The sequence below is a fragment of the Balaenoptera borealis genome (assembly GCF_965194805.1).
Source record: "Balaenoptera borealis genome assembly, chromosome: 10".
Taxonomy (NCBI): Eukaryota; Metazoa; Chordata; class Mammalia; order Artiodactyla; family Balaenopteridae; genus Balaenoptera; species Balaenoptera borealis.
In genome coordinates this window covers 105,290,246-105,307,052 of record NC_138874.1, presented here as the reverse complement: position 1 = coordinate 105,307,052, position 16,807 = coordinate 105,290,246, and the positions used below count along the sequence as shown (strand labels likewise).

Below are 16,807 nucleotides of genomic sequence, written 5' to 3'. Positions count from 1 at the left end.
ATGAGATTATAGCAGTCAGTAAGTCCTTACTAAATACTAGTTTTCATTACTGTTTTATAGTATTGAATCAGTATGAAGCCAATTATCTTTGCCATTTACTATCTGGACCTTTCAGTTACTCTGTCTGGCTCTTGGTTCTTTTTGCTATCTCTGGTTCTATCTAACAAGTGCTAGGCCCATGGGGAATGTGCAAATAAAAACAGTAATAGTAAATATTTGTTCACAGTGTTGGCTATGGGACAAGCAATATTCTAAGCACTTTGCTTATGTTACAAACAACCTGATAAGTACTAGGGCTAACCTTATTGTGCAGATAGGCTACTGAGTCACAGAGTAGCAAAGTAACCAGCCTAAAGCCACACACCTAGTAAGTAGTGCAGCTGAGATAGGAACATATGAATCAGACAGCCTGGCTGACCGCAGAGCCCTATTTGTTTATTATACCACTCTAAGGCCCCTTCCAACTCAAAAATTGTATGTTGCTTCTACCTACAAAATGTATAAAGTAGTTGAAAGAACTTAGTTTCTTGTTACAAAATACAAAATTGAGAAATGGAGTCCAGTGGGATTATTTGCTGGCAATGTGGTCAGAATAATTCAGAATTTAGCTCTCTGCCCTTTGGCTAATACTCTAGCTAAAATGGGAAAGAAATAACTGGATGTAAGGCTGTATTTTTCACTTTGGATATTCAGCACCAGTTCTTAAGTCAATTGCTTCTCCAATGCCCTGACTACTTTCTGTGAAATGGGGATAATAACAATTGGATGATATTGAATTCATCACCACATGCAACTTTGACTGGGATGAAAGTCTCTGTATAAATACTAGGTGTTCTTGTTTTTAGTTAGTCATTATTATCAGGTACTCTGATTCATTGTTACAGAAACTTAATTTCTGGTTTTATTATCTCCTCTGGTGCAGTTCTTTTAAAATGATGTCTCAGACATTAAGTTATGCTGTCCCCAAGCCACTCATAATCTAAAAGGATCTCAGATTTTTCTGCCAGCTTGTTTTCCCTTCCTACATCTTTCTGAAATAAAAAATGAAGATGGAAAAGGGAAGCAATGTGTAGTACCTCTGATCCTACTTTCTGTTGCAGTGACAAGGTGGAGGCATGAAATATGAAAAGCACCCCCAAGGCTCAGATTATGATTTAGTTAATTTATATGGCATGGTTTCATCAGTTCCAGAGAGAACATTCATTTTGTTCAGGTTCTGGGAAAACTGGGTGGTGGTGGGAGTACAATTTTAAGTCAGGAGACCAGGATTGTAGCACAGATGCCCTCACTAACTAGTTGTCTAATCCTTAACAAGTCACTTGGTCTTTCCAGGCTCATTTTTCTCATCTGTCAAGTCAGATGAAGGTTATGGAATAGATGATCTCTAAAAATTCTTCCATCTCTACAGTTCTATTCTGGGTCTGTCTGCACCTGCAGACAGTGATGTGGGATCAGGAAGGGTACCAGGGAGGGAGGCACGTTTAGTCAAGAGCATAAAACACTTTTACCTGGAGCAGCCCTGTGTCCTCATGTGTTGTGTAGACAGGCTTGTCTCAGATTATCCAAATAAATTACTGGATTCTCTCCTTTCGTTGCCAATGGACACACAGCTTTAGTTTTTTCCGGGAGCAGCAGCTGCTTTTCTGAAATTTCCATCCCAGGGCTTCCGTCTCCACTCTGTCCTCTCAGAAACCTGTCATGGTTTTTCTGGATGGATGCCCATAGAATTTTAATCCAGTCACAAAAAAGTACTATGCATAACAAAAAGCAAAACCAGGTTATGGGTTGTCTGTTTCTTTACTGAATTTGTTTACTTCAAGGGCTTGGAACATAGAAGGGCATCATTCAACAGCACCATTTGTGCTGCCATCCCAGAGCCATGGCCAGGACCAATGAGTTCCCTTAGTTAAGGATTTGTCCTTGAAGCCGTGGAGAGAAGGCCTATATGATTTAGTGGCCACCCTGGGTCCTGCCCCAGGTCCTGACACTTCCTGACTCTTGGTAACTGGCTGCTTAATTAAACTGGTTGTTTCTCCATAATGTCCCATTTTTGTCCCTTCCCCACTAAGTATTTGCATTTCCAGTAAGGGGCGGTGGGGGGGGGGGAGGTGGAACTCCCTGTCCTCAGGAAGCTTAGCAACCTAAGCTCTCCCAACTTAAGCTAACTTTAAAAGGTGTAGTTCTCCAACTTTAATTTGTGGAAAATTCCCCTGGGGAGGCAGCCAGAAACGCACATTCCAGGACCCTGCTCGCAGACGTTCATTCAGTAGGTTTGGAGCCAATAAAACTGCATTTTATTCAGTCCAGGGCAGCTTGATGTAGGAGGGTGATAGACTACTAAGAAAGGCTCATGGCTAGAAATAAACAGCATTATCAGAAACAAGAATTTCATGTTTGCATTTGTATTTCTTGCTGTCTGGATAAAATTCATGAAAGTTGATGCCTAATACTCAGGATTCCTGGCGTTAACATTAAGGTCCTTGCTCTGTATCTCTTTGACACACATCACCAACACTGGCAGATTCTGAAAACTTAAAACAGGCATATTAGTGCCTCCCTGACCGAGAGGTTAAAAAAACGAGTTTATGCACCCGGTAACTGGTAACTGACTGCTCAGTAAATAGTTGCCACTTATAACAATATATGCCACTATTATCCCTTACAAGACGGGGGAGGGGCAAGAGTGTCCGAGGCCCAACTTCAAATCGGTATTTGGGATTTGGCCACAGTTGGGCGCATCCTCTGGTGCGGGGAAAACGTGGCCATGGATCTCCCGGGCCACCACCCCGGGACAGCCACCGGGGCGTCCTTACTACAGGCAGCAGTTCGTTGCTTGGCTGGTTCACCCTCCTAGGCCTAAAATAAGAGGCGGTGGGTTGGGCGTTTTTATTTTTAAAGACTTCCCTCTGGGCCTTTGACCCGGCACCGCAGGTATAAGCATGGATTTTGCGGGCCGTGGAGCTGGGTGCGGCCAGGGAGGATCCCTGCGATCTTGGACTCTCCGCGGCTGGGAGGTCTCCGGAGGGAATAAAGAGGCCCCCCCCCCAATCCTCCTGGGGACCCGGAGCGGTTGGGGTGGCTGTCGGAGGGTTCGAGGGCCCACCCTCCAGGTGGCGGGGAAGGGTCGGTGGTCAGGGATTTGGGGCCTCACATCTCCCCGCCCGCGGAGGCCCCAGTAATTGACTCTGGTTGAGCGCTGCAGGTAAACAAGGGTCCAACCACCGCCCAAATCCTCAACAGGAGGATCCGAATCCCAGGGACCAGCACTGGCAACGCGGTAACGGGAGACCCCGCGGCGGCGCCCCGCGTTGGCTCGGCCAGCGAGGAAGTGAAGCCCTCGGGGCCTCGGAGCGCCAACCTGGGCGTTTGAGCTTTGCGGCAAGTCACTGGAGAGTTGGCTGGATTTTGTCCCAAGCCCACTCCACATCTTCAGGACAGGACGGCCGCAAGGACCCCTCCCCCTCTCCGCTCCCACCCGTCCCTACCGGCCGGCCCCGGGAGAGCCTGGACTCAAAGGCACTTTCCACCCCAGGCCCAGTTGGCGTCGGATTTGGAGGGCCGCCGCCCGTGCGGAGGAGGACTGACGGACCACCGGTCCGCTGGGGACCCGGGAAGCCCGCCGCCCTGCGGAGAGTAGCTCGGGACAATCGCGTGCTCACTCACACACACACACACACACACACACACACGTACACACAACCCCCAACCAATGAAATAAAGTAAAAGCCCAGGGTCTGCCTCCGTGGACAGAGACGCCCCCCGGAACCGGACCGAGCGTGGGTTCTCCCCGGGGGCCAGAGGGGCTGGGGGAGGAAGGGGGAGGGGGAGAGAGAGAAGGAGCCGGCTGAGGGCCCCTCATCATCTCCGCCCCCGATGTTTGCTGGAGTCCGGCTGGGCGGCGGCGGCGGGAGGGAGCGGCGGGCAGAGCCCCTCGGATCCCACCGCACACACTCGCACCCCTTCCCTCCCCTCCCCTCTCCCCCCTCCCCCCTCCCACCGGCTCGCCGCGACCCCCGCCCCAGCCCCCTCCCCTTCCCCTTCCCCTTCCCCGCCCGCCTCCGCCCCCATTCTTGGAATTGTGTGGAAAAATTCTCAGCCAAACCTCCCACCTCTCCTCTCCCCCCACCCCCGCCCCACTCCCCACGCCCTTTAAAAAGCCCCCTTTCCTCCCCGGCCCCTGCACTCTTTGTGAATGAGGGCAGGGAACACGGCCCTTCCCCCGCCCAGGAGCCACGCCAGACCGCCGCACTCAGAGGACTGTTTGTTAATAGTCCAATTAGATAATTGCCATCTTTCACTCCTTTTGCTCCGCATTTCCCATAAAGGAATGAATGGGGAGAGCGGCGTGGAGAGGGCTTCTGCCCCGGCAAGGTGACGAGAAGGGCTGGAGCATGCTCCTTGCACAAGGCCATGCGCTTGAATTGAATCATTGTGGCCTAATCAATGCTCTTATTGGATTACTGGCTGTTGCTTTTCTCAAAGATATTGTAGCAGAGACAATGAAATAGCTAGGGGAAAACTTTTTTTTTTTTTTTAAGCAGATCTCACAGTTGAGATTTTTCTCGGCTCTCTCTCCCTCTCCCCCTCTCTCTCCTGCTGGACTCTCTGAGTACAAAGCTGCCCTTTGAATGGGCTGCCTCAGGGCTGCTGGAGGTGCAGGCATGAAAAAATCCAACTGGAACTAAATGAAGAGAGGTGGCAGTTTAAGATGGCTGTCAGCGTCGAGGTGTGTTAAGGAGTTGTTTGGGACGAAAGCTTGGCTTTTTAGAGGGTGGGGGAAGTACTTTTGGGGAAAACTTTTTCTCCCCCCCCCCTTTTTTCCCCTCCTAGAGGCGACTGCTTTCTTCTGCCGCAGGGTGTGTAAGGGTTTTTGTTTTTTGTTTTTCCTCCCCCCCCTCCACCCTCATTCAGCTCTATCTGTCGAGTGTGGAGAAAACCCCTCTAGCCAGTGTGTGAGCAGGAGGGTCAAAGGCAAAGGGAAAGTTAATAATGCCTGCTAACGGTACTAACAATTCAGGATGAATCTTGTCAAAAGTTTTTCTGGAAGTGTGGGTCTTTGATTGTGTGTTTCCTGAAAGCAAGACCAATCATTTCCGTTTATTCACTGGCTAAACCCCTACTTGATTGGGGACAAGGACAGAAACCATCCATTACGGTCTGATATATTATCCAAACAATTTAGTGTATTCATGAGGTAGCCGAAACGTGGAGGCTGCGAAATTACCCGTAATCAATTGCAACAGCGAGTGTGCGTCCCCCCGGGTGTCGGACAACTGCTACTCGCCGTCTCAGTAATAGGCGGGAGCCGCAGCAATTCGGAGTTGCGCTGCTCGCTACCTGATCGCCAGGCTGGGGACACTGGACGTGCTCAGAGGACGCGGGCGCTGACGAGGCGGCTTCGCCGCTGCTCCACCGGGATCCTCGACCAGACCCGCCGCCTCTCCGCGAGCGCGCCACTCGGCGGTCGCCGCTGACCTGCCCGCGGCCGCCGCAGCCGCCCCGCGGGGACATTCATTCTTGCCGCTTGCCTCTCTCCGGACCGAGCGTAGGGGCTGCATTGTAGTGGTTTTGTCCCCCGTCTGCTTTTTTTTTTTCTCCTCCCCCCACCCCCCCTTTTTTTTTTCTTTTTTTTTTTTTTGTTGCTCTTGCCTCTCCTATGTTCGGGAAACGAGACAAAATGGACGTTCGGTGCCACTCGGACGCAGAGGCTGCCCGGGTCTCGAAGAACGCGCACAAGGAGAGCCGGGAGAGCAAGGGCGCGGAGGGGAACCACCCTGCCGCCTTCCTCAAGGAACCGCAGGGCGCCTTCTCGGCGTCGGGCGCCGCGGAAGACTGTAACAAAAGTAAATCCAATTCAACCGCGGATCCGGATTACTGCCGCCGGATCCTGGTCCGAGGTAGGAATGGGTCAGGGCTGCGGGGGGCGTTCTTTAGGGGCGACTCAGGGGCTCGAGCTGCGCGCCGCCACCGACCCCGGCAGGCCGGGTGGATCTGCCGCCTGGGACTTAGGAGAAAGTTGCTGGCCCTCCCCGTCCCGGGTGCGGCCAGCCGCTGGGGATTCCCACCTGGGACGCGCGCTCTCCAGGAGCTTCGATCCCTTCAAGCCTCGAGAGGCGCCGCCGGCTTGGCTGCTGGGGGAGCCGAGGGACTGTGCGGGAGGGCCCAGGATCCAGGCTGCGGCCTCCGACCCGGGAAAGAAGCCGGAAACTCTGGAGGACCTGTTCGCGTCCTGCGGACCGGAGGACCTGCGGGGAACCCGCTCGCGGGCTCCCGCACCCTGGCGAGTTGAGCGCATCCGAGGGGGGCGCGGGCGCTGGAGAACAGCCGCGAACCGCCGGCTACGGCCAGGCCAGTTGGCGCGCTGGGCCAAGGGGCTCGGCGCCGCGCTCGGGCCTGGCCGCCGCCGCTGGGAGAAGCAGCCAGGCTGGGTTGCCAGGCCGCGGATGCCGCTTTAGTGCTGGCCTCGACCCCGCTCTGCTGCGCGGCGTGCGGTCGGCTCCGGCGGTGGCGGTGGTGAGGCCCGGCCCCGGCGCGGCGCCGCCCCCGCCATCTGATCGCCAGGCCCTGCCGGCTCCGACTCGGTCCCTCCTCCTTCCGCCGCCGGGGTCGGGAGGGAAGGAGACCCCGGGATGGGGGTGGGAACGGCCGAAGTGCGGTCTGGTCAACACGCTCCAGAGCTGGGGCCGGCAGGATCTGGGCTGGTCAGTGCGGGGACCCTCAAGCTACAGGGGACCCAGTCCACGCAGCCGAGGCCCCCAGGCCAAAAGGAACGTCAGCCGATTTGGAATTGATTTTTTTTTCTCCCCTGTCCGGAGGGCTCTACAAAGGCCAAGTCCGATTCCTCTTCCCATCAGCTGTGTGGAGTTAGTCCCCTCAACACCCCCCCCCCCCAAGCACATACAGCGTCCTTGCTCCCCGGCTGTGGCTGCAGGCCCACCAGCCCGACTTCCCACCTCCGGACTGCTGGCTGCTGATGACTGTGTCCCAGGAGCCAGCTCCGGCCAGGGGAGGTGGAGGAAGGCAGGAGGGTTCTTGTGCCTGATTATCTCCCCTTCCCCAGATGCCAAGGGGTCCATCCGAGAGATCATCCTGCCCAAGGGCCTGGACCTGGATCGGCCCAAGAGGACGCGCACTTCCTTCACTGCGGAGCAGCTCTACCGGCTGGAGATGGAGTTCCAGCGCTGCCAGTACGTGGTGGGCCGGGAGAGAACCGAGCTCGCTCGGCAGCTCAACCTCTCCGAGACCCAGGTACTCAGCAGCCGGGCTGCACACAGCTCAGCATCAGCCTCCTTCCCCTTCACCCCCAGCCAGCTCTTCCTCACCACCTAGCTTGACTCTGGATAGAGCCTCCCAGGTGAGGCAGAGAAGATAAAGAGAATGGAGAAGAAAGGGAGAAGGCTTTCTCCCTTTCCTAAGCCATCCCTTTCTGCCTCCACCCCAAATCTTCCATGGTCCATGCTCTGCCCACCTTGGCCTAGCCCAGGAGGCCCCAAATCCTAGCCTTTTGGATTTCTTTTTGGACCCCAGTCTTGAGAATTCCCTGCTTGTCTCTGCTCTTGGAGGAACCGATGTTTGCCCCTGTTTTGGCCACCCCATTTTGGCCAGATTTCCAGGCACACCCCCTCTGGAGACCCTAGCCTTACACAGCACCCAGGCCCATTCAGCAAGAATGGGGCTAGGGCTAAAGCCCCCTGTTCCAGAGCTGTGGGTGACAAGTAGGGATCAGAAAGGTGCATATTCTGGAGATCTGCCTTTGCAGACCAGGCTGCCCCGATGCTTAAGGCTTTCCCTGGTCTTGAGCTGGACTCAGCCCCATTCCCAGCCCTGAGCACCCACTGTGGGCACCTAGGAGACCCTGTGTTAAGTGCCAGTGATGTGTGAGGTATGGGATGGGAAGCAGATCTGGGGCCTTGGGAGCCAGCACTGGCAATTGTGCTTGAGGTCTTCTCCTTTACATGAAATCCATATGATGCTACTGGGGCTGGCCGTGTGAACTCTGGGCTCAGGAGCACTTTAGGGCCTGAGAGCTTTGTGTTGTGGGGATCATTTAGGGCCTCCCCAGGGCATGGTACCAGCTTGGCCTACGTAAGGCTTATTTCTTTCTGAGGACCAGTTCCTTGACCTGGGCCCAGCCCTGAAGTGGGTGGGGAGCATTTTAGGTATGGGATCTGGGCAGAAAGCTGAGAACCAAGGACAGAACATACTGGATGTTCGAGTTTGAGTTGGCATGGTAGCTTTTTCCCTACTCTCTCTGCCACCATCCCTCTTAGTTTACAAAATCTAGACAGAATAACCTTTCCCTAGAGCTGCCAAACTCCATTCTGGGCCACCAGCTAGGCCTGAAGAGGGGCAAAGGGAGAACAGGAAGTAAGAGGGGAGGTTGACGAGAGAATTTAGTCCACTCCAGCCTACTGACTTCCTCCCATGACTCCAAAGTTCATGATGGAGAGCAGCTGAGTTATAAATTAAAGTTATCACTCAGACCTTTCGATCCACCTGGTGGTGAGGAGGTGGAGGAAGCTTGGCCTATAAAGTTCATCCTGCACCAATTATTCAGTCTATAGCCATCTTCCTTGCTTTCTGCTAGTTGATAGTCAACCTGACCCTAACAAGCAAGAAATAGCCTCTTGTAGCCTTCAACAGGAGTAGTGCTCTGGGGCTAAATTCGAGCCAGTTGGGCCACACTCCTCCCCATTCACCCTCACTTCCCGCTTCCCGAACTGCATCCTTTAGGCCTTGCACCTTCTCCTGGCAATGCGAGCTTTTACGCAGCACTGATCCATAGTCCCGCTACGGGTAGTGCGGCGGCCCAGTGAAATAACTTCTGGTCTTCCTTCCAGTTAGGGTCGTGGACATTTTTACTTCTTTGTTATTTGTAACCCGGGCTGGCCTAGGCCTGCTTCCATGACCCGGAAGCGCAGCGTATGGGAGCTGTGTCCCCCTCTTGGCGGCCCCGACTCCCCGCCCCGCCCAGCCGCCCCGCAGCTCCCGGGCCCGACTTCTCCGGCCTGGGGCTGGGACTGGGGCTTTGGCTGGAGTTGGGGGAGGGCCCCCCGGAGCCCTCGCGCTCCGGGAGCCCGCTCCCCTTGACGCCCGTCTCCCTCTCTGCCCCTCTCTCCCACCCTCCCTGCGCCCGTCGCGCAGGTGAAGGTCTGGTTCCAGAACCGGCGCACGAAGCAGAAGAAGGACCAAGGCAAGGACTCGGAGCTGCGCTCGGTGGTGTCGGAGACGGCGGCCACGTGCAGCGTGCTGCGGCTGCTGGAGCAGGGCCGCCTGCTGTCGCCGCCCGGCCTGCCTGCTCTGCTGCCGCCATGCGCCACAGGCGCGCTCGGCTCGGCGCTGCGCGGGCCCAGCCTGCCGGCCCTGGGCGCGGGCTCTGCCGCGGGCTCGGCAGCCGCCGCCGCCCCGGGTCCCGCAGGCGCCGCGTCCCCGCACCCGCCGGCCGTGGGAGGCGCTCCGGGCCCCGGGCCCACCGGGCCAGGAGGACTGCACGCGGGCGCACCGGCCGCCGGCCACGGCCTCTTCAGCCTGCCCGTGCCCTCGCTGCTCGGATCCGTCGCCAGCCGCCTTTCCACCGCCCCGTTGACAATGGCCGGTTCGCTGGCCGGGAATTTGCAAGAACTCTCCGCCCGATACCTGAGCTCCTCGGCCTTCGAGCCTTACTCCCGGACCAACAATAAAGAAGGGGCCGAGAAAAAAGCGCTGGACTGATCTTAAGTGTTTTCCTGTATTTATATTTATAGTATCTATCGTGGTGATATTTATGGACTCACGCGCATTAGGCGCCCAGGGCTGCTGCGCTGGGCTCCCGGCTCCCAAGAGGCCTCTGACAGCTCTCCTTCCCCACCAGGCTCTGCTACCAATATTACCCCATTTGGGCTATTTTTTCCCCCCTACCGTTCCTCTGTGTCCTCCCACACCCACCCTTCGCCCCCAACTTCCTTCTGAATCCAGGAGAATCCAAAGAATTGGGGGAAAAGCCCGAGTTAGCCAACCTGATGCCCCAACCAGTGCCTGGCCCTGGAGGGTAAAGTCTGGTTCTGAGTTCAGAGCACAGGACATCTGCTCTAGATCGAGCCACTGCTGCCGTTGATTATTCTTATGGATATCTGGAAAAGGAAGCTGCGAGCAGACCCCAGTTGAAAAGGCTGACAGGTTTCGTTAGACCAAAAAGGAGGACGTTCCTTCCTCTCGCCAGAGAAACCAGGGCTTTCAGAAGCCCCTGGGCCCCACTTTGTGGACTTCTCGGGAGAGCCGGTGCACACGCAGCTTCCTGGCTGGACAAATCCTGCCGAATTTTCTCCCCTTTAAAGAAACTCCAGTCACAATCACCCCCGACCCCAGGAGACAATAAACCAAACATCGTGATGGGCAACGGCGGTAATAAATTTGATCTCATCGGCAATAAAAGGAGAGTAAGAACTACCACACAAAACCAAATGGAGTGGAACCAGTTTTTAAATACTCATGACGATGGAGTTTAGAAGGCGTAAGAAAATACAGGATACAAAATGCGTCCCAGGGCAATACGGAATTAAAATTCTGGGTGTTATGACTTAAAACAGGAATTTAAAAGGGAAAAGCAAAAGAAAAGCCTATGCTGCTAACGAAAGAAAATTCAGAATCTTTTCCGAGGCTGCGCCGGGAGGTGGCCGACAGCTTCACGCTCCTCCAGGAGAGAGAGCTGTGCAGCTCGCGGCAGCTCCCGGACGCTGGCGCTTCTCCCCACCGTCTCCCTTGTTCCCGACCCCGTGGCTCCGGGCAGAGTTGCTAGGTTTGGAAACAGATCAGTGCCCATTGCCTCCTCTCGTCCTCTGCCCGGATTCACAAAACCCTCCCAGCACGCAGGAAACGTCCCGATTTCAGAGTTCTTTGCGGACGGGAGGCAGGGACGCAGCCGGGGACATCAGGGCGGCCCGGCCTCCTCTGTCGGTAGTCTCCATATCCCGATCAGTTCCCTGCGTGGATACGAAAGGCATCCCTCTCCACCGCCTCCCCTAAAACACCCCCAGGGTTTCCACGGTCCCAAGTCAAAAACCCGGACCGCGACGCTGTCGCGGCCTCACGCCCTACCCGCACAGCCACGGCCACCCGCATTTTAACCAAAACCACAGACCCAGACGGCGAGGCGCCGCAGTGTCTAGAATGTATTCCTCCATCCGAAGCGAGCGCAGAGCATTTTAAAAATAGTAATTTTATTGTAAATTATTTACGTCGGAAGCTTTTTTCCCTTTTTTCTTTTCTTTCTCTCTCTCTTTTTTTTTCCTTAGGCAAATAGTGAAGAAAATAATGAACGATTCAAACGCGGGTAGGTGTCACTGAATCCTGGCTACTAACTTTGTTCTGAATGTTTTGGATATTTGGATGTTTTGTATTTATGTGGTGAGAGTGAAATATATATATCTATGATGATAAATGAGGTGTATTTTTGTCTTGTGTTTGAAGGATTAAAAAAACAAAAAAGAAGAAGAAAGAAGACCCAGCAAGTGATGAGTCTCCGGGTGGGGACTCCTGAGGCAGAGTGTGGCAGCCGCGGCAGTGCCAGGCCCTGCCACTGGTACCGAGAGTGCTTGGGTTGAGGTTTGGGGAGGGTTTCGGTCCGGGAGACAGAGGTGCCTGCCGACGATGTTTGTTCTGCTTCCTTTCACTCTCTGGCTCTCTGTCCCAGCGGTGTCGGACCATCAGGCCCTCCCTCCTAGATCTCCCACTTGGTGTTTCTCGGTTTATTTAGGAATTTGTCTCCGGAAACCCTAGAGCTCCTGCCTAATAACGCCCCCAGCTTCTAGAGTTTTCCAGCCGCAATCTCCATGCCGGCAGTGTTTTGGATTTGTGCAATCACAGGGCCCAGAACAGGGAAGATTTTCCTTTCTTCTGACTTATAGTAAGTCTCTTTGCCGTCAAGGAGAAACTTTGAAGGAGCAAGAGAATAAAATAGCTATTAACTCCTGCAGGGACCTCTCCCCCCACCCCACCCCACCCCACCCCACCCCAGTACATACAACATACACAGTGGTGACGGATGTAGATTTTGCAAACAGAAATCTGGGGAAGCTAGGAGGGCCGGGGACAGTACTCCAGGGCACGCTCTTCTAAAGCTGAGCGGCGGGCGCGGCAGCTCCAGCCCCCTCTTCGTGGCGCCTGAGCCCCTGGGGGGCATGGAGGCTCACAGTTCTCTTGGGGACACCCGCACAGGCCAGGGCCCTCGGCCTCCCACGCGTGCACTGGGCCTAAGCCGCGAGCTTGAGGCATCCGAAATGAGGCGGCGGCACAGTGTGGGCGGCGGAGTTCCTGAGCTGAGTGAGTGTGCGTTGGGCTCTACCGAGTTTAGGACCTTCGCCGTGGGCTCAGAGTTCTGAGAGATCAGAGCAGCCGCAAAGCCCAGACAGTTCACTTTTGTTTCTCAAAGTCTCTACACACCCTTCCCCCACCCCCTGGCCACTTTCCCTCCTCTACTCGTTCTGTCTACCCTTTGCGTTCCCTCTAAGGACCCCTCTCCTCTGGTGGGGTCCCAGTCTCCACCCCTTGTTTCTCCCCCTTGCCATCGCTTCTCCACAGTCTGGCTCTCTCCCTTCTTCCTCTTTCTCCACTTGGAGACTTCCAGTGTCTCTCTCTTTCTCCCCGCTTTTGGATTCCTCTGTCTGCCCGGGTGGCCCCAAGGCCGATGCGTGGGTGGCTCTTGCTGCAGATTCATGGCTGGTGGCTGAGGCCAGCAAGGGGAGAGAAGGGAGTGAGAAGGTGGCATCATTTTATAGAACAAAGGAAAGCACAAAATCGCAGCTTCAGGGTCCCCAGGAAGCTCAGCCCCCTCCCCCAGGATCCTCAGCCTGGGGAGTCATCAAGCAGGCCCCTCAGCAGCCCCCCACCCCAACCCCGCCTTTCTCCTTTTTGCTTTCTTATCCCTAAAAGGAGAAAGAACAAGTTACCCCATCTCCTCTCTGCTCTCACATCCCTTCCCCTCCCTGGCTTTGGGAGAGCTGCTGAGCTTTTCACCTGCCACTCGGAGTGAAGTTCTTCTTCGACTCTTCTGCGTAGAACAAGAATTACAATTTTAATTAAAAAACATTTATAGACAATTTATTTCATTTTAGTGCCCGTCCTGTTTCCTCTCCTTCCCCAAGGGCCTTCAGCAAGTTGCTTTGGTCCCTAGAGGCTTCTAGTGAGGCCTCTGGCCTCCAACTAGTGACTCACAGGCCAGGGGGGAGGCAGGTGACCTCTGTGAGAACAACTGGCCCCATCTGGGAGAAGGTGGAAGGGACTTCTGGGGTCATGGAGAACAGCTGGAGGTAGGGGTACTGAAGGGAATCTCATGCTCAGGCCTGCACAAAGCAATATCCAAGTTAGCTCAGAGCAGAGGAGAAAAAGAAAAAGCCTCTCACCAAACTCCTGTGAGTCTGGCGGTCAGCTGTGGCAAAGATGAGGGAAGTCACTCCGGAGCTGAACCGGATGTGTGCTCATATCCATGCTTGCAGTTGGCCTAACTCTGAGCCAGAATCTGTTCATAATAAGCAGCATTTAGCGGTCCTTTATAGTTTACAGCCTTTTGCATACACCATCTCTATTACTCCTTACTTTCAGGAGGTCCAGCCTCATTTTAAAGAGCCACATACAGACTTGGAGCCCTCAAATAACTTGCCAAGGGCCAATAATCAGAGCCACAAGACTATAAGCTCCCCCTAGGGTCAGGGCCCTCCTCTTTCTTTTTCTTCCTCCTTCTCTCCCTCCCTCTCCTGTCTCTCCTTCTCTCACTCCCTTCTTTCTTCCCTTTCCCTTCCTTCCATCGTTCCTTCCTTCGTTCCTTCCTTTTGTGTTCAAAGTGTCTGGCTCACGGTTAATCGAACTCTTTAGCCTATTTGCTTCCACATCTGCCAACTCCTATTTCCAGGCCTCTTTCTACTACACCAGCTGCTGAGGATTTACTTGGTGCCTTCATCAAGAGGTCTGAATTTCTCCCTTCTTCCTGTTTTCTTTCCTGCCAGTACCCAACTCCTTCCCCCTACTTCCCTCTAGAATGACATCTTTAAACCTCCTTACCCTCTTTACCTTACACTTTCTAAAAAAATTTTTTTAAATTGAGGAATAACATTCATATAGTAAATATGTATATGGTAAAGTACACAAAGCTTAAGTATACTGTCAATGAACTTTTACACACACACACACCCATACTTCTTGAATTGTTCCAGTGAAACTCTTTCCACTTCTCCCCTTGGGCCACATCATGACACAATGGCTTTCTCCTGTTTGAAAAGAAGTGGTGTCGTATTGGTGTGATTTATTTTTCACAGAAAACCACTCCAGGAAGTCCTTCTAAGGCTTCTTGAAAGAATTAGAAATCATGTATCTTCCAATCTCCTGCAGTCCTGAGTTTAAGTGACTTAAATCAAACACCTGATCAGAACTGTCTACTAAGTCAGGGTTTCTCAAGATGCAAATGAAAACCACCTGCTACAGATTCACTTGGGAACTAGTCGAAATGCAGATTCCTAAACCTCAGCCCCACCTGATGAATCAGAAACTCTGGGGGTGGGGTTCAGGAGTGTGCATTATTAACAAGTTTCCCAAGTGATTCTTATCCACACTAACATTTGAGAACTACTGTACTAAATGGCAAACTCCCAAGACCCTGCAACCTCCAGCATCTGGCCTGGGTCCTGGCGTTTGGTAGGAATACAATGCATGTTTGTTAAACAAATTAATCCACATTTTCTGACACAAGTTTCTTGGGTCACATAATACTACTGTAATTTAACACTATTTCTACATTGGGAAATCCTTACATATCAGAGTCTTTTTACTTTAGTAGGTTTCACTTTGATGAAGCAGGAGAGGAAGATGGATAGATTTTGGTGGTTTCTCAGGTCTAAGGGAAGGTCTTTTATCAACCTAACTGGGACCATCTTGCTGGACCAGCTGCTCCCCTTTAGACCTGGGAGTTTGGGGGGGGCAGGAGGAGAGTCCTCCATATTCACTGAAAGACACTCAGGTGCACTCTTTTCTTGGTGGCAACTGAAGGTGTCTGTTGGAGAGACATCAGAGCTGTGGGAGGAGCAAGGCCACCAGGTCCAGAGGAACTGGCATGGAATGGACATGGAAGCTGAAAATTACTTTCATATTCTCTGGTTTATTTAGTTGATATGAAACTTATTTTCTGTCTAGAAGCATATTTGCCTATCTTCTTACCCTGAAAACAGAAAACGTATGTTGTGCTTTATGTGGTAGTGTTGTATCCATTCCTAGAGATAACAGCAGCTCACACACACACGTTCCCCAGTATCTCACAAGGCCCAGGATGATGGTTTGCTCCACTAAGAAAAAGTAATTCATCTTGGAGGTTACTAGTTAACGGGCTCTCCAGTCACAGTGACATGGGTTCAAATCCTAGATCCACCACTTAATAGCTGTGTAATCTTGGACAATTACCCAGCTGCCTGCTTTAAGCCTGTTTCTACATGTGTCAAATGAAGATAATAATGGTAGCTACCTCATAGAATTTTCATGAGTAGTTAATTAGATAAGGCATTAAAGCATCTGGTACAACCTAGTATCAACATTCAAATATTAGCGATTTATTATAAGACTGTGTCAATGTGGTAGCTGATGGTCTGAGACTCTCTCAGGGCCTTAGTTTTCCCATCTGTAGAGTGAGGGGGTTGGCCTTAAGTCCTTACTTAGGGAAGGACTTGGAATTGTGGTTGAGCCAGTCATAATGGAATTTACTCTCCCTGCCTTTAGAATGGATACCACAGCCATCAGTAAGAACAGCACTTTTACTAAAAATGATAAATTATTATTTAAATGACTTGGCGGACGGCCTTCAGCTGTCAGTTGTCAGACAGCCCTCAGTTGTCAGTCTTTTTTGGGAGTTGCCTCAGCTGAAGAGAACTACCTTGTCTGAGGTCATCCCTAATTTCCCAGGGTGGCTTCCAATGATGGGGAGACTTGGGGATAAGCCTGATCGTCTGCACTCCAGCTTTGGATAGTTTTGAAGGGCCATCCCATCTTCCCATCTTCCCAACTCCCTGAAGTTCTATTTATCCTGTTTCCCCATGGCTTTTCTCTATCATTGCAGGTCTGTATTTTGTTCCTTTCTTTCTCTTTATTTTTTTTAATTAAAAAGATTTTAATACAATTTTATTTTCCATTTACAGTTATTATGAAATATTGACTATATTCCCTGTGTTGTACAACACATCCTTGAGCCTATCTTACACCCAGTAGTTTGTACCCCGCCATATTCCTCCCCACCCCCCGCCCACAACCACTAGTTTGTCCTCTATATCCGTGAGTTGCAGGTCTGTATTTTGAAAGCTCTTTTGGCAGTTGGGGGAGACCCCAGGGGAGGTGGTGTGGGAAGAGGAGCCCACGGATTCTGAGGTAGAGGTCAGTCAGTGAGTTCACAGCAAAAGGGACAACAGGATGACGGTGGTGGTGGTGGTGGTGTCAGCTGGTGCAGTAGCAGAAGAAATGGAGAAGAGAGGATGGGTTCAAGGTATTTTCTGAGGTAAAATCAACAGATCTTAGTAATCAACTGGAAGTGACGGGAAGTAATCAAATTTGAAACTATTTTCCTTGAGTCAGGAAGGGAATGAGATGAGGAGCTTGAACCCAAGAAGGGGTTGGGGCAGAGCCGGCCTCAAGGCTGAGGTGGCAGCTCCGAGTTCCGGCGGAGGCTTTGGACCGGAAGGCCTGAGGGCCGGAGGGCGGGAAAATCACGGAGCATGCGCCCTCCGCGCGAGTCTGCGTAAGAACTAGGCGCCGCTTCTCCGCGGCAGGAGGGCGTGAAGGACTTCCCGCGTCCCTGGGCTTC

General features: G+C 52.9%; 1 protein-coding gene across 1 annotated transcript; it reads left to right on the top strand.

Annotated features, from left to right (window-relative positions):
- The first annotated feature begins 4,196 nt into the window (after window positions 1–4,196).
- On the top strand, window positions 4,197–12,265 carry VAX1 (ventral anterior homeobox 1). Its single transcript, XM_082407157.1, has 3 exons — window positions 4,197–5,897; window positions 7,061–7,248; window positions 9,145–12,265. The coding sequence occupies exons 1-3, from the start codon at window positions 5,657–5,659 to the stop codon at window positions 9,709–9,711; spliced, it is 996 nt and encodes a 331-aa protein (XP_082263283.1). The 5' UTR covers window positions 4,197–5,656; the 3' UTR covers window positions 9,712–12,265.
- Window positions 12,266–16,807: the final 4,542 nt, after the last annotated feature.